The following is a 25,872-nucleotide window of genomic DNA, read 5'->3' as shown; positions in this document are numbered from 1 at the left end:
TACAAAAAATCAAGTTTTGTCTCCATCTCTGTCGCCATGCAACTCAAAATTCGTGTCCATCCCGTTTCTGGAGACAGTGCAAGTTGCACGGAGACAGAAGAATTAATTCCCATTTTACCCACAAAACCCTCGGTCCCGCAAATTTTTTATTGTTCGCACCTGACGGGCACCTTCAGCTGATCGACCAGGTGGTCGATCAGCCTTAGCTGATCGATCACTGGTCGATCAGCTGCTATTGTAGAGTCATCGTGAAAACCAGCAGGTGACAACAAGATCAATCTTGATAACCTGTGAGGCACTAAATTGATTCTAGACGTTATGACATACATCAACATAACTGCTCCTCCCAGGCTGTGAGAAATTGCACACAGTTTGTAAGGCTGATCGCACACTTCTTCGTCTGAATCAGGTTTAGAAAGCTCATTTAGTTCAGCAGTTTTTATTTCATGTATCTTGTTTATAACAGCAGGTATGTCTTTTGTTGCATGTTCATTGATTGTGTACTTCCAATACCTGCACAAATTTGGTTTACGATAGATATATTCTGCTGCAAACTCCTGAACACCAACGAAGATGAAGATCTGCAACTGCAACTCATCGACAACAATGAAGTCCGTTCATCTGCAACTCGCCGATCAGTCCAAAAAAATTCGGTGAGAAGAAAAAAAAGTTTTAGACATACCTGGAAGCCATGAACTGCCCCACCGCTTCAGAGGGGATGCCCGCTTCAGAGGGGATGCGCCACCGCTTCAGGGAGGAAGATATCAGCCACCTAGCTTCAAAGGGGATGCCCGCTGCAGATGTGCGATCGTTGAAGCTTGAAGGCGGTGAGGAGGACGGGTAAAGTTTTATTTTAGGTATAGGGTTAGGAAGGGTAACTTCGTCTTTTATTACGTCTCTGCAGATGTTAAGTCTCCGTCTCTGTTTTTGTATTTTGTATTATCAAACATGAGACAGATACAATTTATATTCTGTCCACTGTCTCTACTGTCTTCTGTATTTTTGTATTTCTGTCACTGTCTTCTCGTCCCTCAAGGAGATCGAGAAGGCATACCGCAACCAGTCGCGGATCCGCCATCCGGACAAACGACCCGACGACCCCAACGCCACCGCCGACTTCCAGCGACTCAAGACCTCCTTCGAGGCTCTCAAGGATGAGGCTGCTCGCCGCGTGTTTGACGCCCGCCTTCGTGCTCGCCGCGAGCGAATCCTTCGAGACTCCGCTTTCGATGCCAAGCGGAGAAAGCTCGCAACTGATTTAGAGGAGCGGGAGCGAGCGGCTGAGGAAGAAGATGCAGCAGGCGCTGCCAAACAAGCCAAGCGTTGGGAGAAGCACGTGGCGGCCCGTCTGCAGAAGGAGCTTGCCGAGTTCCAAGCGAGGAAGACCAAGAAACCTACTGCTGCTTCCAATTCGACTTCCAAGGTATTGTTTTCTTTTTCCAGCTTTTTTTTAAATGTATTTAAGGTTTCAATCTTTCTTTTTTATTTTTGACACCATCATACTTTCATTTACTTCGTTTTGGTGGAGATATTATTGCCAGAGAATAGGTTCTTGGAATTGTACCATGATAATTATTATTTACCTATTCTGAATTTGAGCTAGGCCTCACCTTATAGCAGATCTTATCTAAATGGTCGATGCTTTTGGTGCAGTTGGATAACGCAATGTAACAGCCTTGAGGTTTCCATGCAAATTTTCGTGTGAATGGGAATTGTCATAATGAAGATTCCTGACTGACTACCTAGCTTATCATACTTGATATTGTATTTGTTGATGAAGTGCAAAAGTATGATTTTTTAAAATATTCATTGGCTATCTTAAATATGATTGTCTCTGTAATTTGTTAGGCATTTGAGCAAGAAAAGGGAGGAACTGCATTGGATAAGGAAAGGATGTTGAAGGTCTCTTGGGAGACTAATTTGGGAGACTATACTGCTGTAATGTTGCGAGAGCTGTTTGAGAGGTTTGGTGGTGTAGAGGATGTTGTGATCAGGTCAAAGGCATCAAAAAAGAGACGTTCTGCGATTGTTGTCATGTCTTCTAAAGAAGCTGCAGTGAGTCTTTTTTCTTCATTTTTTAATTTAAGAAATTTATATCTGATTTGTTGTGAGATACAGTAGAATGAATAATCATGAAATGCTATTACTATACTAGTAGGCATTTTTCTTTTGAGGAGTTTATTTATTTAGTTTGGTACCCTCCTGTTATGTGGTTAGGAATGCAGTTAATATCTTATACAGTATAGACTTTTGCCAGGAGACTACTCTTTTATATGTTCAATTCATTAAAAGAAATGCACCTCTATGTATACCATTGTGTAGTTTCATTTCATAATGGTAGGAGTAAGAAGATAAAACTATGGGCAAAAAAATAGAAGAAAAAAAATGATTCTGTGATTCTGCAAAGGAGAAGGACAGGGGATAGAGGTCCTTTTTTAGTTTATCTTTGAATTCTACTCGTGTACTAGCAAAATGACATGCAGATTTGTATTTAGTAATTGGTTGATTGAGATCTGCAGAAAAAATTCATGTATTTTTTATTGATCTGGTCTTAGTTCTTGATTAGGTTCTTTGTTTCCATGTCTTATATGCATATTGACCATTATTAAGTATTTAGGAGTGGTATGCCAAGGTGGACAAATGACAAACTTTTTATCATCACCTAGGCTCTTAACTAATTGTTTCTACATGCTGTCAGATGGTATGCTAACTCGTGTATTATGTCAGGTTGCTGCTACACACTGTGTGTGGCAGTCTCTCAAATCCTCTACTTGTTCTTCCTGTTCAAGCTGTGGCTCCTGATATATCAAGTCCTTTTTCTGCAAAATCTTCTAAATCTACGAACCCTACACAGAACAATATCATTGGTGCTGGATTTCAAAACTATGAAGCTTCTATTTTGAAGAAACTTCAAAAGGTATAATAAAGTATCTTGTTTAACTCTTACCATCCGTTCAGTATTAGATTTTGCACAATATAATGCTTGATTTAGGAGATTACCTTTATTGGCATTGTTGACATGCTCAATTTCAAGTGATTCTGTTCAAAAAATAGTATAAAAATAATTAAAGTGATGGGGTTCAAAAATAGTAGAAAAATATGAGATGCAATATATCTATAACATGCTAGTATGCCACATACAAAGTATGTAATATTGACTTGGGATGTGCCACAATAGAAAATTTCATCAGAAATTTAGAAAGCTTATGCTGTCACCATTGGCAGAAATAAGATAAAGTAATCTGCTTCCTTGCCTAGCCAATACGAATTAATTATTTTATTTCTTTCTTGTTATGAATAAATCCTATTAAAATTTTTATTAAATTTTATAGTAGCAACATCATTGAAGTTATAATTCATTTTTGTTCATGTGAATCGGATCTTTAACTAAATTAGTTTGTCTAGACAACATGAATACTCGACTAGGCATGTTGGGAAGGACTATTTGCTAACTGTAACTAGGCCTTAGTAAAAGGGATCTATGTAATTTACTGTAATTTGTCTTAAATCAATTCTTGGAATAAATTAGCAAATTACAAGAACCCCTTACTAAAGTTTAATTATACCTGGACTGCTTCCGCATTTCAAAATTTTATGGATGAACATGTTTTATTGGCAGAGTATTTTTTTTTTTTTTCCAGTTAGCCTAGTTTGATTACTTGTGTTCTTTAACAATAAACAAATCTACTTGGAACTCCAGAAATGCCCTAATGAAGCTTTGACGATTCCTAGTGATACTTGATGACGATGCTCTGATTAGGTGGGAAAGGGGCTAAAATAAATTAAAATATATTTTGCAACAAAAATGGATTGAAAATATTATAAAAATACATCAATGCATCCTTGATTTGTCAAAAATTTATTAAATTTTTACTAACTCAATGTGTAGAAATGTGCTAGGATAGATATGAAGTTGAACTTACATTTCTTACATAAAAATGAAATGATTTAGTATTGATAATATTTCTTACATTAAAAATACAGTTAGTATTTGTTGTTAAGTGATGATTAAGTTTGTCGATTTTGTTGGCGATCTGGATCTCCGTCCTATGATCCGGACTCTATCCGCTCCGAGAAGCATAGAATCCCACAGGACAAAAATTTATCCCGCCTAGGATCAATTGACAAAGTCTATAAAGAAGACTAGATCAATTGATCCTTCAGGATCGCCGATTCCTAAATTACCTTCTACGGTTTCTACTACTAGTTCTAGTACGAAAATAAACTGCGGAAAATAAATCATACCAGAACCTTTAGATGACCTCGGAATCTTCCACTGTATTCCTAGCTTCTTCCTGGACGTTGGGTGGACAACGAACCTCCAGAAATAAAAGATGCAAATTCTCCGGATGAAGAACCTTGGATCGCTTTGCTTCTTCTTCGCAGCAACTTCGCTTCGTCTTGTTTCCTTTCTTGGATCCGGCCACTTTTCTTGGAGAAAGAAGTTCGGCCACCAAAGGAAAGATAGGAAGGAAGTAAGGGAAGAAGATGGAAAAGAAAAGAAGGAAGAAGAGGATGATGGGCGGCGGCACCAAAGAGAAGAGGAGAGGAGTTTCTTTCCGAAAACTTTTCTCTCTTGCCTTGTTCCTCTAATTGCCGCCCCCTCCCTCATCCTTTTATAGTCTTAAACCAAAGACCAAGCCCAAATCTTTCTAAACAAATTTTTCTAGAATTTTTCTGATTTTATAAACCAATTCTAGATTTTTAGAAAGATTATTAATCTAGATCTTCTAGATTAATTTGCAACCGTCGGATTCTTTAGATTTGGTTTTTCCTTTTAAAATAAAAAACCAAAATCAATTTTATCCAATCTTATTTAATTTTGGCCAGATATAATAATAATAAAATAATTTAAATTCGGAATTATTTTTATAATTAATTCCAAACTCCAAAATTATTTCAAATCTCAGCCAATTAAATAAATTGCAACCGTCGGATCTTTAGATTTGGTTTTTCCTTTTAAAATAAAAAACCAAAATCAATTTTATCCAATCTTATTTAATTTTGGCCAGATATAATAATAATAAAATAATTTAAATTCGGAATTATTTTTATAATTAATTCCAAACTCCAAAATTATTTCAAATCTCAGCCAATTAAATAAATTGCAACCGTCGGATCTTTAGATTTGGTTTTTCCTTTTAAAATAAAAAACCAAACCAAACTTATTTCTATCTTAAGTGGCCGGCCCACTTATAGAAATATTGGTTTAATCCGCGAACCAATTTTATATTAAAATAAAAAATAAAACCGAACCGAAGAGATCTCATCCGTCGGATGCAACTTAATCTCATCTAACGGTTCTAATATAATCTTCTTTAATATAACTTAATTGATTCGATCCAACGGACCTGATCCATTCCTTTGGGCGTGTGGTTCATTGAACCAACTCTGGTTCACCTCGTGAACCGGTTCTTCCTTCCGAAGAGAATTAAAACCGAACCGGATAGATCTTGTCCATCGGAGACGACTTAATCTCATCCAACGGTTCTAATCTATTCTCTTCAATTCTTCTTTATTTATTTCGATCCAATGGATGCAACTTGATCTAATCCCTTGGATACAAGTTGATCTCATCCATTAACTCATCCTACGGTCGAGAACCAATCTCATCCAACGGTCGAGATTAAATCTCATCCGACGGCTGAGAACTAATCTCATCCGTTTGATTGTATCCTTTTGAAGATGTCTTTAGGCTACAGTGGGGACCTCGAGGAGGTATTAGATCTGGCCTTCTGATGGGTTTCGGATCCCGTATTCCACCCAGAATACACACCTACATCCATCAATAACGATCCATTCCACTAGAGGATCATTATTGCACTACCAATCTAATCCCCAAATTACATTTTGGGTTCCTTCTTATTATATTATGCATTGCTCCCCGTGTTTAAGATATCGTATGTCCGTCAATTATCTGAGTTCACTGACAACTCAATAATCGACATCTACGACCTTGAATAGTACCACTCAACTTCATTGTCAGTCGGACCAAGTCCACTTGCAAGATTTTGACTTGACAATCCTTATGAGCTATCCAAGGGGACATCATCAACCCTTACTGGGACACGGATTCCTTTTGTAATTAATGGCACACCATATAGATAGCAACATCACCCAACTTACCGGGAATAATTGATCTGACGCAAAGATCTCACCCTTTGGTAAATCAAAGCAATAATTACTACCTATAGGTGCCCATTTATTACATCGGGATTAAGAGTGCATAATTCCTAATAACAGAGGTCTTGTTCAATTTGTGAGTCAGAGTAAATTGAACTACCTCAATGGTCCTGCTCAATGCACACAAAGTGCACTAGTGTAATTCTACAGTCAAGACAGACAGTAACCGAATTACACTACAACCGTTCCCGATGGGTTGTCCAACACCATCTTGGTTGTGAGTCTTAGTTTATAATTCACAGGGGACTGATAATCATGGTCTTCTGTGTCTCACAGACACCAAGTTATCTACAGTGTGAACTAAGAGGACTTTATTGCAAATTTACCTATTGCAATCATTTGACCAAATCATGATTTCTTATTTCTTAAATGTTTACATATAAAAGACCTAGTCTTTTCAGTATACTTCCTAACATACTTGTCGATCACTGTAATCTTTACTCTCATAAGCAATGTAATACATTTTGAAAAGTCGTAATCCTGCTCCAAGCAAAGAATCTACTTGTGGATCACTGTGCTTCTGTCCTAATTTACACTAGCTAATGAAGGAAAAGTGACAAATCAGATTAGCATCTTTGTTTATACAACCACAATTGTTACAGAAAGCACTCCTCTTACTATCACCTCCTTTTTCTTTTGATTAGCTGTGCGCTCTATGCTTTCAGCATCAGTTCGAAAGGATAATATAGAAGCTCTAGGTGAACCTGATGCAACAAAGCAAAGAATACAAAACATGTGAGTATAACAAAGCACAAAATCAGCCAACATGTTAACTTCGATAAAAAAAATACATACACATACACATGCACCCAGATTTTAAGATCACTATGAACAAATATAACATGTACATGCATATACATATAAAGACTTCAAGAACATTTATACCCTTAGTTTCCAGCTCAAAAAAGCACAATTCAGTGCATTCCATGACATCACAAAGCCAATATACAAGGAAAGCATGTGAAACTAAAACAATGTAGTTGTCCATTTAATTATATCTGATTTACTTGAACCATATATCAGCACATATTAAGGCTTTGGAATAAGTAACAAAAAGTTGTTATTTCTTTTCGGCATTCTAAGAAGGGATCTAATAATTATGTAGATTACAGTTTGATAATCAAAATTTCCTTTATCATGCTTTATTTCCTTCGGCTGATTGCATAATGCCAAAATGGTTAATAAAAGAATTAGCAAGAAAGAGTCAGGAAAAGATAGTAGTTTATCGCAAATTATAAACTAACCTTGCCATAATATTTATGGCATATCTTTGTTTATTCCAATGACTTCCACGTATACGAGACCAGCATACTAGACCAATACACAAGGAAAGGAAAAGAGTAAGAAAACATGACTTATTTCCTCTACATATGGTACTTATCCATATAATTACTCTTGTTCAACTTGGAGCATTGATCTGCTAATATTGCACTTGTTAAGGCTCAATAATATTTGCTACTCTTTTTAGACATTCTGTCCTAGATGCTAAGTTGATTGTACTGACAGTATCTTGACAGAGAACAGGATTGTACAACAAATAAAGAGATATTGAACATGAATGACCAAATAAGATAATACTAAAAACAACAACAATGATAAGGATAAATGAGGAAATACATAAGATCCTCACCAAGCAGGTAAACAATACAACCATACTTGTTTTGCCCAAGAAATCTTGCAGTAGGCGAGTTAGCTTGCTTTCTCGGTAGGGAATGAAGTTTTCACCGGCATTAAGAGCTTGCACAATATTTATAAGAGCAAATAATGACTTGCTAATCTTAGCATTCTCAGCTAGTTGAGGTTTCACATGACCTTTTTGTTTTGTATCCTCGTAATCTTTAATGATGGATAACAACATCAGCCAACAATACAAGAATAAGCTAGTGCAGTTTTTTCTTATGAAAAAAAAGAGATTGAGGTATAGTTTATCTACCTACCAAAGTAACAAAGTTAATCTTTCCAACAAGATAATTGTTGGATTCCTTATCGACAAAAGATAAGTACACAATCAACCCTCTATGGTTCTTGAGTGTGCTATTATTAGACATCTGGCAAACCTTCCTAGCATGATATCCATGAAAATATATCTTTTTAAAATCAGAGACAGAGTTTACTGGGACCTGAAACCAAACATACAGATACCTTTGCATGTCATACATTCAAAGGTTAGGAAAACCATGTTTTAGAAGTATAATGACTACCTTTGAAAGGCCCTTGAGTTGAATTCTCTTGGCAGCATCTTCCAGAATAAGGACTTCTTGCTCTTTAGGTTCCAAAAGGTCATATATGTGATCTTGAGATATTTCATAGCAAGATGCTGAAACAGATCCCTTGTTTTCATTGGCAAAGGCTAAGATTTCATCTAAAGCAATGATTGCTAAGCCAAGGTTCTCTTCAGATCCCTGGACAACATTTTTTTTACCATTTTACAGAAAGCACATAAATATTATACCTAGCATACAGAAAGCTAAACACATTATTTAACCTGAATTAGTTGGGATTTTCCACTTCCCCGAGCACCATAAGCAATGGAGGTAATAAATATGACGATTAAGAAAAGAATTAATATTGTATTTGCAAGAGACAAAATGGGCAGGAAAGAAAATAATAGAGAAATCATATTTTAAGTTATGGTAGATAGAAAGGAGTAAAAGAAGAAATGGAATAGGTATTGTTGTACATAGTTCGTTAAAGGATGAAGTAGTAAGAGTAGTTAGGAAGAGGTAGGATAACTTTTAAGATAGTGGCAGCGAAAGAAACTATTAATGTAATTAACGTATATGTACTTCAAGTAGGATTAGATGAAGATATCAAATATAGAAAAATATAAATTTTGAGAAGACCTTGATGAGGAAGTATAAAAGATTTTGTCAAACCAGATGATTTTAATAAGAAGAGATCTAAATAGACATGTAGGAATAAGAAATGAGAATATAATAAGGTGCATGAGAGTTATGGTTCTAGAACAAGAAATGAAGAAGGAAAACTATATTAAATTTTGTAATAACATATAAATTTATAGTTAATATGTTTTAAAAAAAAAAGAATTTTACATTCAAAAGTGAAAATAATAAGTTGCAAATTGACTTTTTTATGGTCAGAAAGAAGGATATAAGGATTTATAAAGACTGACAGGTCATCCATGGAGAAAAATTAATTGCCCAATATAGGTTAGTAATGTTAGATATCTGCCTCTAACATAGAATCAATAGAAAGAAAACATGCATGACTCATAGAATGAAGTGGCGGAAGTTAAAAGATGAAAAATAAAATATATTTAAGGAGAAGGTAAGAGCACAAGGATTAGGAGAACTACAAGATGATTCAAATACAACATAAAAAAGATAATATTAAATTTGAAAATGGTGGCCAAGAGTATATACTCAGTGAGTCAAAAGGACATGTATCATCAAATAAAGAATCTAAGTGATGGAACAAAAAAATATAAGAGAAAGTGAAGAAAAAAACAAGCAGTCTGTAAGTTGTTATACACTTGTAAGAACGAAGAAAACTTAAAAAAATATATAGTAACTAAGAAAAATACCAAGCAAGCAGTGAGTGAAGCAAAAAATAAAATTTTTGAATGGTTATATCGACAACTAAATATAAATTGGATATAAAAGGGAAAATAGACATCTATAAAATAGTTAAAGCAAAGAGAGAGGAAGATAAGAGATCTTACCCAAATAAGATGTATTAGAGATGAATGCAATAGGGTACTAGTGCATGATAAGAAAATAAAAGAGCGGCAGAAGAGATATTTTTATAAACATTTTAATGAAAGTTTGGTGACCAAGTTACTTAGGCAATTTAAATAAATCATAAGAGTATAAAAATTTAAATTTTTATCGTAGAATTGAAACTTCAGAAGTAAGTAGGTTTTAAATTGTATGCAAAATGGAGAAGTGATTGGATCGATAGAATTATGAAAGTGTCTAGGGAAGTAGAGTATTGAATGACTTGCGAAAATATTTAATCTGATATTGACAATAGAAAAAACTGTCTGATCAGTGGAGAGTAAGTACTCTAGTCCCCCTGTATACAAATAAAGGAGACTCATAAAATTATGTAAATTATAGAGGCATTAAGTTAATGAGTCATACTATGAAATTTTGAAAATAATAATAGAAAAATACCAAGGAGACGATAGTGATCGAAAATCAATTTGGATTCATGTCTGAAAAGTCAACAAGAATCTATACATCTTCTCAGACAACTAACTGAAAGGTATTAGGAAAAGAAGCAAGACTTATATTTGGTATTTGTCGACCTAGAAAAAGTTTATGATAGAGTGTTGAGGAAAGGAAAAAAGTGTTAACGTAATATATATTGAAATAATTAAGAATATATATGAAGATGTAATTCCTTTTTTGATCTTGATGGACCTCTAAACCATTGAGTGTGCCACCTTGGCCACACTAAACAATCATCCAACATTGAGCCATGATCTCTCCAAGTTCAATGTATATTTTTGCAATCCCTACACATTCAAACACTCATATTATATATAAGAAGGCAATGCCTAACTTAAATGTTTTGTCCACACATCAAAATAAAAGTCATATTAGACTACTTGTGGCATGATTACACTAAGAATATTTTTCTTTTTGATGTTTGACAATTTGTTTAAGTTAAAAAAACTAAACAAGAATAGAAATGCTCATGCACATGCAAAATATATATAAGACCTATATCTAGGTTCTTCTATTCCTATGCTCCCCCTAAAACTAAGAATTTTCCAAATATATCATTGGAGAAGAATAAAATTCTCATAATCTTTTCTCTCTTTTCTCTCTCTAATATCAAATTATCGTCCTCCTAATCAACATAGGAGAACGTAACCTGCTAAACTAGAGAATAAGATTTTCCATTTAAATGTTTTCTCTACTTTCCCCTTTGTCACACATTAAAAAGATGCACCTATAATATCCCAAATTTTAGTCTCATGCATCTTCAATAACCCTCAACTTGGATTTAAAATCCCCCATTAGATTCCACATATGAATAATAAGTCCTATATATGATCATTTCATAAAACTGAAACCCTAAATTTAGCTTTCCAACGCATGAGAATCAACTAGGTCTCTTCTCCCAATCGATTGAGCTAGAGTATTAGTTAACTTCGAACTATTTACTAGTTGATCAATGACTAGCAGTCTATTACTTCTAAAACAATCTATTGCTATTTTTGAAATTTTTTATGCTACTTTAAAAATCACACTAGAATTTTCAAAAACCTTTAAAACAATCTTAAATTTAGATTTGTTTAACTCATGCCTAATTAGAAAAATAGATATTTTTTTATCAATTCTAAGTTTGACACAAAATTTAAAACTAGCTAAAATGATTCAAATGAACCTTAACATAAAATTATAGTTTTAGTTCTCATCTAATGTATTTGCCAAGCCAAAATTAAATGTGCTCATTGTGTCAATTTATTCGATATTCCATACAATTGAATATCAAGTTCATGGCTCTTAAACATATTCCACATGTTCCTTGTATGCCTTTAATGTGCCAATCTCTAAGGATTGAGATTTTCATTCGTCTCCAAATATTGACACATCTGGATAAGTCAAATTTCTTTGGATCCCGAGATAGTGTTACTTTTTTTTTTTTTTTTGCAGAAGAAAAACACTATCTCGGGATCCAAAGGCCACGATTCCCAATTTGACTTATCCTTCTTTTGCCATTTTTTTTTAGGGTTCATAAAGGATGAGTTTAAAGGGGCAATAGCTAGAGAGAGGAGAGGGAGGAGCTAGCTATGCTTGCACTATGAGGATGAAGGCGACATTTTTAATTGTACTTGGGAGGTGCAACAACAAGGTTCTAATTTAAGGCATGGCATCAGGCAATATCTTTCATGATCAACTGTAATTTTTCGAGGTCGTGGGACGGTGGGGCCGTTAGATGTAGAAGTGTTGATTGGATTCATCGATGACGAAGGAAACAAAAGTGGAAAGAAAAAACCTATGTTAGCAAGCTAAAAGAGAAATAAGTGAGGGCAAAGATATTTGTGACACGATTGAGAGCGATAGATAAAGGATCAACAAGACACGTTGACATAAGAATAAGAATGATCACTTAATTGAAGGAAGAAGGCTAGCAGAGAAGAGAAGAAGGATAACTCTGACACCACGTTATTACAAAAGAAATAAATTTTCAATAGACATACAAATATTTATACAAGTATTAACAAATTATTTCTCCAAGATCATATCCTCTACTTATTGATGCGTCAATTTGGTGGTATTCACACCGCATTCTCATCGAATTTGGGCCAACCAAAAAATGACCCAATTAGATGGGCCACCTGGTTATCTACAATGGGCCTTTGAAGAATGGGTTTTGGTCTCAATTAGGTTGGAATGTTAGCCAATTAAGCGGAATTGTAATTGCACACGACATTCTTAAATTTTACAACCACTGCTGCTGCAGCAGAAGCAAAAGCAAAAGGTGGAATTCTTAAATCGGGAAGCTGCAGATAAATTTTAGGGTTTGTTTTTCTGACGCGTATTAGTTATTATCATATGAAGATTGGTGAGTGAGCGAGAAAAGGTACAGCTATCGCTGCTGTATCTGAACACCTCGCACCAGAATCTGCTTCTGATCACTTTCCTTCTCTTCCCTTCCCTTTCTTTTGACCTACAAATTCGGTATGATTCCTTAAAATTTGATCCAGAAGGCATCTGGAGATCCTCATGGCATCCTCCCACTCGAACAACGACGGCACCGATCAGGTATTTCTCCGTAAATTCAGTCGCGAATGATTAGTTGGAATACTCTCTTTCTTACTATTTCCTTTACAAACCCCAAGAATTAGGGGCGATAAAGATGTGTTCTTTTTCAAGACCAAATAAAAAAAAAGAAACAGGACCAAAAAGGGTTATCCTTTTTGTCCCATTCATTTCTTTTGTCCGTTCGCAATTAGTGTGCCACATAATTGTTGGAATTTGATTTTTGGTAACCAACTCATGGAATGGTGATATGGACAGCTACTTCTGAAACTATTCAAGTTATGAAAGGTTGGTCCAATTAAGTATGCATAGATATTGATTTTTGTGGGATCACTAAGGGCATAAATTCCCCAGATTGAGCTGTGATAGGAAGAATAAAATTAATTAATTAATTAAAACCAACCATCCATTGCATGAGAACCAAGGCAACAAATGCAACCTTGTGAATTTTTTTTTGCACTGCATCTCATCAAATTCCATTTTTATCTGCATTGCTTCTCATAAAATTCCATGCACATGCAAGGCATTGAAAAATGTGTTTCTCATGCGTTGTGGCACATTTTCTATGCCAAAGCGATGGATTGGTACATTAGCACAAATCACATGAATGCAATTTCTAGCATGCCTTTGAGATAGTAAACTACGTTTCGGAAAGCTGCAACTACAACAGTGTGGACGTGGCATTTTGGCACTTGCATCCATTTGTCTACCAAACAGGCTATAACAAAAACAACAAATCCGAGATAGTCATTTTGGCGCTTGTAGCCAATCCAAAGATGCAGAAATCAATTGAAATAATTTTTTTTTTCAAAACGATACACTCTTTAATTTTTGTATATTTTCACCGTGTAAATTAATCTCCTCTCCCCTTGCTCAAATCACTAAATTCTCAAGTTGCAACTTCTCCTCTTGAGTCATTCCCTTTCCCTCTCTTCTCTAAAGGGGTTCCAAGGTTTTAAAAGTTTGCCAAAACTCAAAATTTAGAGTGTTTCTATTTTGAGTCATAGGCCATTGTATATTAAGAGATGATTGTCAATCAACAACAACACTTGTGGAACAATATTGTGTTAAGATATAAACCTACCAAAAGGGGTGTGTTGACATTCGAAGATGTGATTTGACAACTGACAATGTTAAGTTAGTGATAGAAAAAACTAAGTAAGTGATAACAATACTAAGAAGGGTACCTCTATTACCCAAAGATGTGTCTCGATAACTGAAAGAGTGTGTCAAGAATTTTAAAGGAGACTCGATCCATATCGCCATATTGACACTCCATCGGTTCTAGCCATCGACTTATCTACAAGCTTACTAACGAAGTTGTTGGAACCAAAGTTTAAAATCTTGAGTCATGCTGAAGTTGCGGTCTTTGACTAGAACGATATTGTTTCGGTATTGTACCAATGTATGGTGCTAGTAATGGATTGGAGTTGAAGTGGAGTTGAAGAAGAAAGGAGATGAAGCATAGTAAGGAGTATGCTCCAAGAAGGTTTTAAATCTTGTACCATATTGGGTGAAGCGGTCGAAATATATTATTTTAGTAAATCACCAAAGTTCGATACCATTCAGCATAGACAATGTCTCCTTCCTTTGCTTCATTTTCTTCCTCCTTCAACCTCCAATATGTCATCGATATCATGCATCAGAGTGCTGACACGATAATGGAACAATATCTTTTTGGTCTAGTATCCAGTTTTGGTGATTTACCGGAACAATATGTTTTGACCGACACAGTACAAAATTTCAAACCATGGTTGACATATCATCAATAATTTCTGAGAACAACAATGAGATTTTTCTGTTAAGGATATGTTCATACTATTTCTCAACTTCCCATTAGAGTCTAGCTTGGTAATCTATTGACCATATAATAAATTGTTTGTGTTTGAGTGAGTATTAGTTAGACAGGTCATTGGATGAATGGGACATGACCATTAATGAATCATTAACCTAGATCTTTTGGTTGTCTACTTGCAATGTATCACTTCATGAGCAAATATGCCATCATCCAAATTCAAACTTTTGGTGTTATTTCCTTGGCTTAATTTCATCATTTCTATGCTAGGAAAATGTACAATGAGCTAGTTTGTAATTGTTTGCATTTGTCAACCTAATGCATCCATATTAGGATGGCAGATAGTGAAAATTATGAAGCTTGATCTTTTAGTTACTTTTAATATAACAAGCCTGACATTTTGGATTTCTTTTTTGGACTCTATTTGTAATAATCAATTAGCAAATGTTTGTTTTTAAGAGTTATGACACTAAACTTGTAATCTCTTCTATTTCTATTTGTTTTTCAGATGTTCTATGAGTTAGTTTCCATCATGTTTGGTATATGTTGTTGCAATTGTTGTTTATTTTGTAATAATTTTAAACTTGTGTTTTGCTAGGTTCTCATTCAAGAATATGGGTCTACAAGAGTTTTGACTTTGAACAGACCTCGGCAGTTAAATGCTCTCTCTCTTCCAATGGTATGTCAGTACATCATAAGTCATTTATATTATATCCATATCAGTGAATAACTGTTATTATGAGTTGGTATCAAGGATTCCATAAGCTCATAATGTTCAGAACTGGGAAAACTAGTTTACGACCTTGCTGGTTTCTGTTCAAACATTTTCCCTTTTTCCATTTTTTGGTTACATTCCTTTTCAAAGTCTAAATACATTTGCTTTCTAAATGCCATATAGTTTTGTTTTTAGTATCATTTTCCTGATTCTGCACTAGGCATATTTCATTCAGTATGCTCAGTTTGGAACACGTGCTACAGAAAACAGAAATTAATGCCAGTGTTCTATTTTTCCAATGCCACCTTTCTCAGATGAAGTTTCTAATGAAATTTTTAGATAAAAAAGTAGTTTTTTTAGTTTCAAGAATTAATTGAAAAGAAAACCAACAGTTATAAAGGTTCACAGAGATCATTTTTTTGGGATGTATTATCTATGATTGTTATGCATAGTTCTGCTTGTCATGAGGAGGTTGATTACTTTGGTAAGGGAGGATGGTAGGATACAAAAACTTTAATGTTATTTCTAAATTCAAAAGAAGTTTTAATGTGCTTTAAGACTTACATGATATTTTCCTCATTACATATCATGCAACTACTGATTATCTGATGGTCAGATTATGGAACTCCTGAAGAAATTTGTTGCTTATGAGAAGGACCCTAACGTCAAATTATTAATACTTAAGGTACCTATTAAATCATGAAATTCTATAAATTTAATTGAATTCACTATCATTGGTTTCATTGCATTTATATTTCTCTAGTTCATTATGTTCTTATATGAATATATCATTTTCACTTGCTTTTATATGATGCAACTTGTTAACCTCCATTTGATGTCAATTACTGATATCAGTATTGTGAACTTCAAAATGCAAATAATATTGAAATATGTCTCATTAAATTTTGTTCGCTAACAGAAAGTTTTGATTGAGGATCTATAATTTTATGTTTTTTTTCCATTGAATGTTTCTAGAGGTGTGCTAAATGATTCAAGGGCTAAGGAGGGCAAATCTCCCCTTAGACTTTTGATCCCTAGGTAGTAAGTAGTTTATTGGGCTCTTAAATCGCATTATCACGATTCTAGAGTATTAGTTTCAATGCGTTGAAATTTTTCACAATAAAGTGATTTTCCAAAGAGAGCTCTTGGAGAAGGAAGAAAAAGAAGAAGAGAGCTCTTAGAGCTCATGGGAATTTTATTCCACACTGAGAATTTACAAGGATATTTAGACATTTAATATATTGTATAATGTCTTGAGAAAGATGAAGTTAGGCCATGTGCAATGGAGATGACAAATATGCTCCATGTTGGATCCTTAATGCAATGTTGGACTTCTATGTGAAATAATTATGTATTGAGGGCTGTCATGTTAGGTTAAGCCCAATTAAAGTGATCAACTAAGATTTTGGGTATTTGGACTTTAATATATTTGATAGAGTTTGACTCTTTAATGTGTAGGGACCTTATAGGTAATTTTTATTTTTTATGATGGGTTAAAATAGAAAATACCAAAAGGATAACAGATAGGCTATCTCTATAAATAAGGGGTTATGGTCCCCAGGACACACGACGAGTCGTTCTTTTCTCTTTTGAATCCCATAATTAAAGAGAGCGCCGAAGAGAACATTGAAGGGGTCTCTCAAAGGAATCGTGTTGATCTAGAAGGCCAAATTGCACGACTTTAAAAGGGTATTAAGCGTTATGGATTTAGGTACACTTTCGTATATTTGTTGATTAATTCTTAATGATTAAACATGAAAGATCTAGGATTTATATGTGATGGTTTTCACATAAAGATAATCATGCTCTTGTTCTAACAAGTGGTATCAGAGCCTTTATATTTGATCATTAAGAATTACATTTAGATCATAAGAGAAATCATGTTTGATTATTATGCACAATCTATCTTGTTTTTGAAGATTTTGTTGCATGATTCAATTTCTTAATTATGATGCGACTTAGTTTCTAGGGTTTAAGGTTTGAAAGAATTAGTTTGCAGCTTTCAATTTTGATTGGATATACAAAATAATTGCAAACCCTAAAGAAAATTCCCATTGAACCCTTAAAATGGGAAGTCACAATTTTTTTGGATTAGTCGACTGATGTGTTAGGTGCAATCGATTGACATACACGAATCGTGCACAGTATATTTTACAATTGATTGACGCACTCAATTGATGTGCACGAATCATGCACAGTAGTTTTAATAGTCGGCTGTCTCACTCGATTGTTGTGCACGAATCAGACATAATATGTTTAGTTGTCGAGTGATGTAGTCAATTGGTGTTGCAAATCAGTCATAGTAAGTTCAATAGTTGTTTAGAGCATTTGACTGTTCATATATCAGCTGGTTGACTGTAGGTAAAGGGGTAGCCGATTGTTGATAATTCGGTAATATAATATTAAATTTGAATATTGATTTGTTTATATATATATTGAGTTAAATTAATTGAAGTATATACTACTAAAGTGGTTCCTCTTATGGAAATTAATTTATTTTAAAATATAAAAGGTTGTGTACTTGCAACTTAGTATTTAACCGGCCCAAATGAAGGTTAATATTTAGTAGAATTGCAAATACACTTGTGGTAATAAATATGTGACAATTATTTGATTTTACATATGAACAATAAATCGGCCTAAAGGAAGATTTATTATTTGATATGTTCTTATCGTATGTGTTTGATTATTACACTAAGATAACACTCAATATTTAATATTTTATCTAATGATGAAATATTAATGGGCTATCTGGTATCTTAAGATGGGTTTGCCTTTATTTGACTTTATTATTATTACTCTTGTTTTGACGCTTATGCGAGCATGTTTGTTTATTTGTTATTTTTTTTCAACTGTTAATAATCCTGCTAATATAATTGCCAACATTAATTCCATTTCTATGTTAAATGATACTAACTTTAAATCATGGCAAGAGAACCTCTTAATAGTTTTTGGTATCATGGATCTTGACCTTGCGTTAAGGACTAATTCTCCTTCACCTCTTACAGATAAGAGTACCTTGATGAAAAGAGGGAGATGGAAAAGTGGGAGAGATCAAATTGTACGTGTTTGATGGTCATGAAGAAAGTCATTCCAAAAGCATTCAGGGGTGCAATAACTGATAGGATAACTAAGGCTAAGGAGTTCCTTGGTGAAATTGAAAAGAGATTTGTCAAGAATGAAAAAGCTGAAATAACTACACTCTTGACAAACCTAATTTCAATGAAGTATGAGGATAAGGGCAATATTAGGAAGTACATCATGGAAATGTCTCATCTTACTTACAAATTAAAGGCACGTAAGTTAGAAGTCACGGAGGACTTGCTAGTGCATCTAGCTTTGATATCTCTTCCAGTACAGTTTAGCTAATTTAAGATGAGCTATAATTGTCTATAAGAGACTTGGTTTTTGAATGAGCTCATCTTACACGATTCTCAAGAAGAGGAAAGGTCTTAGTAAGATAAGATTGAAAGTATGCATCTAACCTCAACCCCTAAGAATAGGAATACAAATAATAAAAGAAAAAAAGATATAGAAGCTGTAGATATAAAGAAGGTAATGGTTGTCACTTCTATTGAGCTGAGGGGCATTTTAAGAAGCAATGCACCAAATCATGTTTGGCGTGCCAAGAAAAGTGTGTTTCTTAATTGGGTTTGTTCTGAGGTTAATTTAACTTCGGTGCCTACACATACTTGGTGGATTGATTCTGGTGTAACAACTCACATTAGTGTGTCTATGCAGGGTTGCCTCCATTGTCGGAAGACAAGTGATGGAGAAAAATACATCTATATGGGCAACGGCAAGATAGTTCAACTTGAAGCAATTGAAAAATTTAGATTATTATTAAAGACTATTTTTATTTGGATTTTGATGAAACATTTATTGTATCGTCTTTTAGATGAAATTTGATTTCTATTTTTTTACTTTAGACAAATTCAATTATTCTTGTTCATTTGAGAATAAAAAATTTAGTTTGTTTATAATTCAAAATTAGTTGGGACCGATTCTTTATCTAGCTATGATAACCTATATTTGATTGATATTATTGCTTGATTTAATGAATCCCTGCAATTAAGTACATGAGGTGTAAAGAGAAATTTAACCTATGAGAATTTATTTATATTATGGCACAAGAGATTAGTTCATATCTCTAGATGGAGAATGGAGAGACTTATGTTAGACGAAATTTTAGACCCCTTGGATTTTATAGATTTAGACAATTGTGTTAACTGCATGAAGGGGAAATAAACCAATGAAAGGAGATTTGAAGCCAATATGACTTTAAACATCTTAGAACCTATACATAGATATTGTAATGATCAACAATATTTTATGACTTTCATAGATGATTTTTCACGATATGATTATTTATATCTCATTCATGAAAAGTCAATCACTGGATATATTCAAAAATTATAAGGTTAAAGTTGAGAATCAACTCAACAAAAGGATCAAAAGTATTATATCACACCGTAGTGGTGAATACTATAGTAGATATGAAGGCTTAGGTAAACAACGTCTAGGATCTTTTGCTAAATTCCTAGAGGAATGCGGAATCCTTCTATAATACACCATGCCAGGTTCACCTACTCTAAATGGTGTTACTGAAAGATGAAATAGAATGCTTAAAGACATGGGGAGGAGTATGATTTGTCACTCTACCTTACCATAATCAGTTTGGGGAGAAGCGCTTAAGACCGCAACATATATTTTTAATAGGGTCCTAATGAAAGCAACTAATAAAACCCCTTATGAGCTTTGGAAGGGTAAGAAGCTTGGTTTAAAACACTTACATGTTTGGGGATGCCCATCTAAGGCACGACCTTATAGGCCCAATGAAAGAGAATTATACTCAAGAACGGTGAGTTTCTATTTTGTTGGATACCCTAAAAGATCAAGGGGTTATAAATTTTATGATCCCATAATTGAAGTCAAATTTTGAGTTGGGAAATGCTTATTTCTTTGAGGATGTTGAGTTTGTGGGGGGAGATATGGTGAGAGACTTTGTCATTGAAGAGGAATATGTTGATATTCCTATAGGTATCATTGGATTTGGTCAAGATTCTGTTCTTGATCATGTTCAAGACATAATAGATCAAGATGTCAAAGAACCTCCCAATCAAAAATATATTCTAAAAGAACAAACTCTACTACCTCAAGAACTCATGCCATTAAGGAGATCCACTAGACAAAGGAGAAGTGTGATGCTAGATGATTACATTGTATTGTTTCAAGAACACGACTTTGACATTGGAGTGATGGAAGATGATCCAATCGACTTTCGTCAAACCATGCAAAGTCCTAACTCTCAAAAGTGGATTGATACAATGAATGAAGACATAAAGTCTATGAAGTACAATGATATTTGGGACCTTGTCCCATTGCTTGAAGGTGAGAATCCCATTAGTTGCAAATGAATATTTAAAACCAAGAGGGATTTTAAAGGCAATGTGAAGAGGTACAAGGCTCGTTTTATTGTGAAAGCTTCACACACATCGACTATAAAGAGACTTTCTTACCAGTTTTTTTTGAAAGACTCTTTAGGGATTATAATGGCATTGGTGATACATTTCGATCTTGAGTTATATCAGATGGATGTAAAGATCGTCTTTCTCAATGATGACATTAATGAGACGATCTATATGGTGGAACAAGAAAACTTTGTGTTGGCAGATTCAAAGAATATGGTTTGCAACCTTAAGAAATCCATCTATATGCTCAAGCAAGTATTGCGATAATGGTATTTTAAATTTCATCAAGTGATCATCTTGTTCGATTCGGTCGATGATTATATATACCATAAATTCTATGAGAGCAAGTATATTTTTCTAATTTTATATGTTGATGATATTTTGTTTGCCAACAATGATATAGGCTTATTGCACGAAATTAAGAGATTTCTAGTAAATAATTTTGAGATGAAAGATCTTGGTTATGCCTCTTTTATATTAGGAATACAAATCTATCAAGATCACTCTCGTGGTACTCTTGTATTATCACAAAAGAGCTATATCAAAAAGGTTCTCAATAGATATGTCATGCAAAATTGTAATAAAGGAGACAAAAAATTTAGTCTCAGTCAAGGATTGAAATTTCGAGCCGTATTGGGTGATACGCGCGAAAAATTTTGTTTCGCCAAGGCATCGACACTGGCACAGTGCCGACATAGGAATTCCGATCGAGGAATGCCTCCGGAGGTGTCGCCCGGGCCACGCGACGCCTCCGGAGGCGTCGCAAGGCCTCGGTGACGCCGTCGGAGGCCCCACCCGGGGTCGGCAACGCCGTCGGAGGCGCCACTCGGGGCCAGCGACGCCGTCGGGGCCCGGTGACGCTCTGCGCACGGGCCGCGCGTACCAATCGCACGTTGTCTGCAATTTTTCTTTTTTTTGTTTTTAAAACTTAGAGTTTAATTAGATTTTAATAATCAATTCCTAGCTATAGTTCAAAGCTATAGCTCGGGATAATTTAAATAGGTTTTATTAAAACCTATAAAATTATCAAAAAATTTTATTTTTTATTTTTAAATATTTAGATTAAATTTTTTATTTTAATTAATATATTTTATATTTTAAAAATACCGAAACTATATCGGCATGGTACGATACGGTATCGAAACTGTATCGTTCTGGTCTAGGACCGAAACTCCGGCACGGCTCGATATTTTAAACTTTGGTCTTAGTCAGTGCTCTAAGAATGACCTTGAGGAAAAGGAGATGCAGAAGATTCCTTATGTTAATAATTGGGAGTCTAATATATGTTCAAGTTTGTATGCGTCCAGTTATTGTGTACATTATGAGGATATTCAATACATACTAGAGCAATCCAGGATTCGACTATTAGAAAGCAACCAAAAGGATTTTACGGTATTTATAGAGAACAAAAGATTACATGCTCACCTATCGGAGGTCATATCAATTAGACATCGTTGGGTATACTAACTCCGATTTTGTTGGATGCCAAGATACTATAAAATCTATATCAGGCTACATTTATCTGCTAGTTGGGGGAGCTATCTCTTAGAAGAGTGCGAAACAATCTCTTGTTGCCTCTTCTACCATGGAAACATAATTCGTAGCATATTATGAGGTGTTTAATCATAGAATATGGCTGCAAAATTTTGTCAAAGGTCCGCGCATAGTGAATAATATTCATAGACCACTCAAGTTATATTGTGACAATAAGTTAGCAGTTCTATATTCCAACAACAATAGGAGCTCGATGAAGTCAAAATACATGACATCAAGTTTCTAATTGTGAAACAAAGAGTTGAGAGTAGACAGTTATACACAAAGCATATCGGAACAAACTTCATGATTGCAGATCTGCTTACTAAAGGAGTATCACCCAAAGTGTTTCATAAGCACACTGCTCGTATGGGTGTTGTGTCCTTAGATGATGTTTAGTTTTAGTGGGCATTTGTAATTTTGAATGCTTTTATGTTATGGACAAATTTTGGTTATTTTGGTTTATTCTATTTTTGAGGTTACTTTTTGCATAAATAAAGTTATTTTGTTGGTTTATACTCTGACTTTGATTTATTGTTTGATCTCACTAAGGCTTAAGGTGGACTAGTAGGAAATAGACATGTTAAGATCACATTGCATGAAATTTTCTTGTCGTACATTTATATCATAATCCATGTTATTTAGTTGTTTCAACATATGTGATCATTGATGGGTTGATGTACAATATATGTGATGAATATCATTTTGATCCTATGTTGATATGGTTAATGGACCAGATTGTTATAAGTACATTTTGGTGATGACAATATATTTGAGCTCGTATAACTATTTTTTGCAAAACATAATTATAAAATTACACATATAGTCTAAGTGAGAGATTGTTGGATATTTAATTCAACATTGGATTTATATATGGAATGAATATGTATTGTGGGCTGTTATAAGGTTAAGCCCAATTAAAATGATCAACTAAGGTTTTGAGTATTTAGACTTTAATGTATCTGACAGAGTATGGCTCTTTAATGTGTAGATACCTTATGAGTAATTTCTATTTTTAAGGATAATTGATAAATTATCTTTATAAATAAGAGGTTATGATCCTCAAGTCACACAATAAGTCGTTTTATTCTCTTCTGAATCATATCGTTAAAGAGAGCACTTGAGAGAACATTAAAGGGGTCTCTCAAAGAAATCATATTGATTTGGAAGGCCAAACCGCACAACTCTGAAAGGGTATTAAGCATTGTGGATTTAGGTATGCTTTTGCATATTTGTTGATTAATTCCTAATGACTAAACATGAAAGATTTGTGATGGTTTTCACATAAGGATAATCATGTTCTTGTTCAAACATTCCACACTACACATGAGAGGATAGATGCACACACACCATTAATGATAATGTGGCTCCCTCATGGAACACATGGGAATAGGAGGTCACACAGTGCACATGAGGTGTAGTGTGACGTTTTGTTGGTGCCTTTGCACTTCGCTTGCACGCATTCATGGTTTAAATTTCGAACCGTGTTGAAGTTTTGGTTTTTGATCAGAATGATACAGTTTCGGTATCATATCGTGTCATACTGATGTATTTTCGGTATTTTTAAAATATAAAATATATTAATTAAAAATACAATTTAATCTAAATATTTAAAAATTTAAAATATAAAAAATAATTTTTTAAATTAAATAAATAAATAAATAAATTAAATTAATGAGATAAATTTATTAGACTTTAATTAAGTCTATTAAAATTATTAACTAAAGTTATTTAATTAAACTTAACTAAAAAAACCTCCATCCCTTATTCTGCGGCGCCTCTAGGCCCCCGCGACATGTCCAGATACGTCGTCGGGCTTGTGCAAGGTGTCTGGACGCGTCGCCGGGGTCGTGCGACGATTTGCGGGGCCTCGGGGCGTGCTGACACCGGAGGCGTGCCTGTGCCAGTGCTAGTGCCAGTCTGTAGACGGAACGAAATGTTTTACTTATATCGGATGAAACGGCTTGAGATTTTAAATTATGCACATCACAGCGAATGACACTGAAGCACATATTTGTTACATAGGATAGTGCACCTCACATAATACGACATGCAAGACAAAAATTCCATCAACAAGTTGCATGGAAAGTGGTCAAACATGTCAATTTCAGCCCAAGTGGTTCTACCCAATGATGACATAAGTTTGGATAAACTAGTGCCTTAACCGTTGCGATTTGGATTGTCCAAGTGATCTGAGGGCCATAATCAAAGATGAATAGGTTCATCCCAAGAGACAACTCAATCAAAGGGGTGGACTGAATTTATAGTAAGCAACAACCCTCACCCTCTAGTTACAACGTTTTTCCTCGTTGCACATGAAGCATTAGCCACTAGAATTGTCACTCTGCCGACCTTGTCCATGAGTTGGGTGGACTGTTGAATCTTCTTCAACAATGCAAGTCACAATAAAATAGCAGAGGATCTCATTGTTATCCTAGAGGAAATTTGCTACATCCTAGCTGCACACTGTGGTGGGGGTGGAATAACCCTTAAGGAAAGCGACTACGCTTTGAGATCAATCATTGGGATGAGTTGACAAGCCATCATTCAACCCATTGCCAACTAATTTTCCAATGTAATATCTTCGACAAATGCCCTCTTGTACACAAGATGTCTAGATGATGTGTTGGCCTACTGAACACTTTTGTGGGTGCTTAGCTATGATGTAATCTCAAAGTTGTAATCAATTGTGGCTATCATGATAGAAAATTAGCACAAGCAGAAAGAATCATATATCATTAGCAATTAGCACTCTGAACTAGGTTATCATTACTTGTTGTCAATATCTTAATTTCTCTCCCCAATTTCATTTGTATATCACATGTATAAGCACGGGCAAGCATATGATGTACTCTTATTTGTTTGTGTTTGTTAACATAGCGACTTCATGGTCTCAGGGAAAAGGGAGAGCATTTTGTGCTGGAGGAGATGTTGCTGCAGTGGCTCATTCTGTAATTGAAGGTATATAGTATCCAATGTAGCTTTTTTGTGGGATTAATGCATTTCATCATCCAAATGGTTGTGGGCGATTTGCTTTTCCTCTTTTTACCTCCCTTATGTTCCTTAAGTAGAGCAAAAGTACTTATACATTTTCAACAGTTATCATAAGTAATAATATTCTTCATTATATGCTTTGCTTTCTTCCAGATGTTGTATAGATTTTAGCATTTTTCCTTAGTGCTTTGTCTCAAATCTTGAAGTAAACATATTGTAAGTTAGGTGTTGCACATTTGATTGATTTTAATATAACTACTGGAAGTTAAAATTTCATTCAACAAAGGCTTTCAATTAATATCAAGAGGAAAGCTATTTTTGGAGAAAATTTAAAATAACCTATTTTGATATCCTTGATTAATGTAATAAGTCAAGTTATCTTTTAAAAGGTTTTTTTTATAACATTTGCCTTAGTTTAATGCTGGCTGGCAACCTAATGCAACC

At 34.5% G+C, this 25,872-nt stretch overlaps 2 protein-coding genes across 4 annotated transcripts; both read left to right on the top strand.

Moving 5' to 3' along the window:
- The first annotated feature begins 691 nt into the window (after window positions 1–691).
- Window positions 692–2,942, top strand: LOC141816937 (pre-mRNA-splicing factor cwf23-like). Its single transcript, XM_074704659.1, has 4 exons — window positions 692–802; window positions 1,037–1,423; window positions 1,849–2,055; window positions 2,728–2,942. The coding sequence occupies exons 1-4, from the start codon at window positions 692–694 to the stop codon at window positions 2,800–2,802; spliced, it is 780 nt and encodes a 259-aa protein (XP_074560760.1). The 3' UTR covers window positions 2,803–2,942.
- A 9,665-nt stretch (window positions 2,943–12,607) lies between these two features.
- LOC141816933 (3-hydroxyisobutyryl-CoA hydrolase 1-like) lies at window positions 12,608–25,421 on the top strand. Of its 3 annotated transcripts, none has more exons than XM_074704656.1 (5): window positions 12,608–12,679; window positions 12,869–12,923; window positions 15,314–15,394; window positions 16,047–16,115; window positions 25,332–25,421. In XM_074704656.1, exons 2-5 carry the CDS (start codon window positions 12,885–12,887, stop codon window positions 25,401–25,403), a joined length of 261 nt encoding a protein of 86 aa, XP_074560757.1. In that variant the 5' UTR covers window positions 12,608–12,679; window positions 12,869–12,884; the 3' UTR covers window positions 25,404–25,421. The 3 variants fall into 3 exon arrangements, with proteins under 3 accessions (XP_074560757.1, XP_074560758.1, XP_074560756.1); XM_074704657.1 differs by having other exon boundaries at window positions 12,866–12,923; XM_074704655.1 differs by lacking the exon at window positions 12,608–12,679 and having other exon boundaries at window positions 12,694–12,923.
- The last annotated feature ends 451 nt before the right edge of the window (window positions 25,422–25,872 follow it).

Source organism: Curcuma longa, unplaced genomic scaffold, assembly GCF_044706935.1.
Source record: "Curcuma longa cultivar G26 ecotype Majalengka, Jawa Barat unplaced genomic scaffold, ITB_CL_G26_1.1 contig_18666, whole genome shotgun sequence".
NCBI lineage: Eukaryota > Viridiplantae > Streptophyta > Magnoliopsida > Zingiberales > Zingiberaceae > Curcuma > Curcuma longa.
This window is presented reverse-complemented; position numbering and strand designations above follow the sequence as displayed.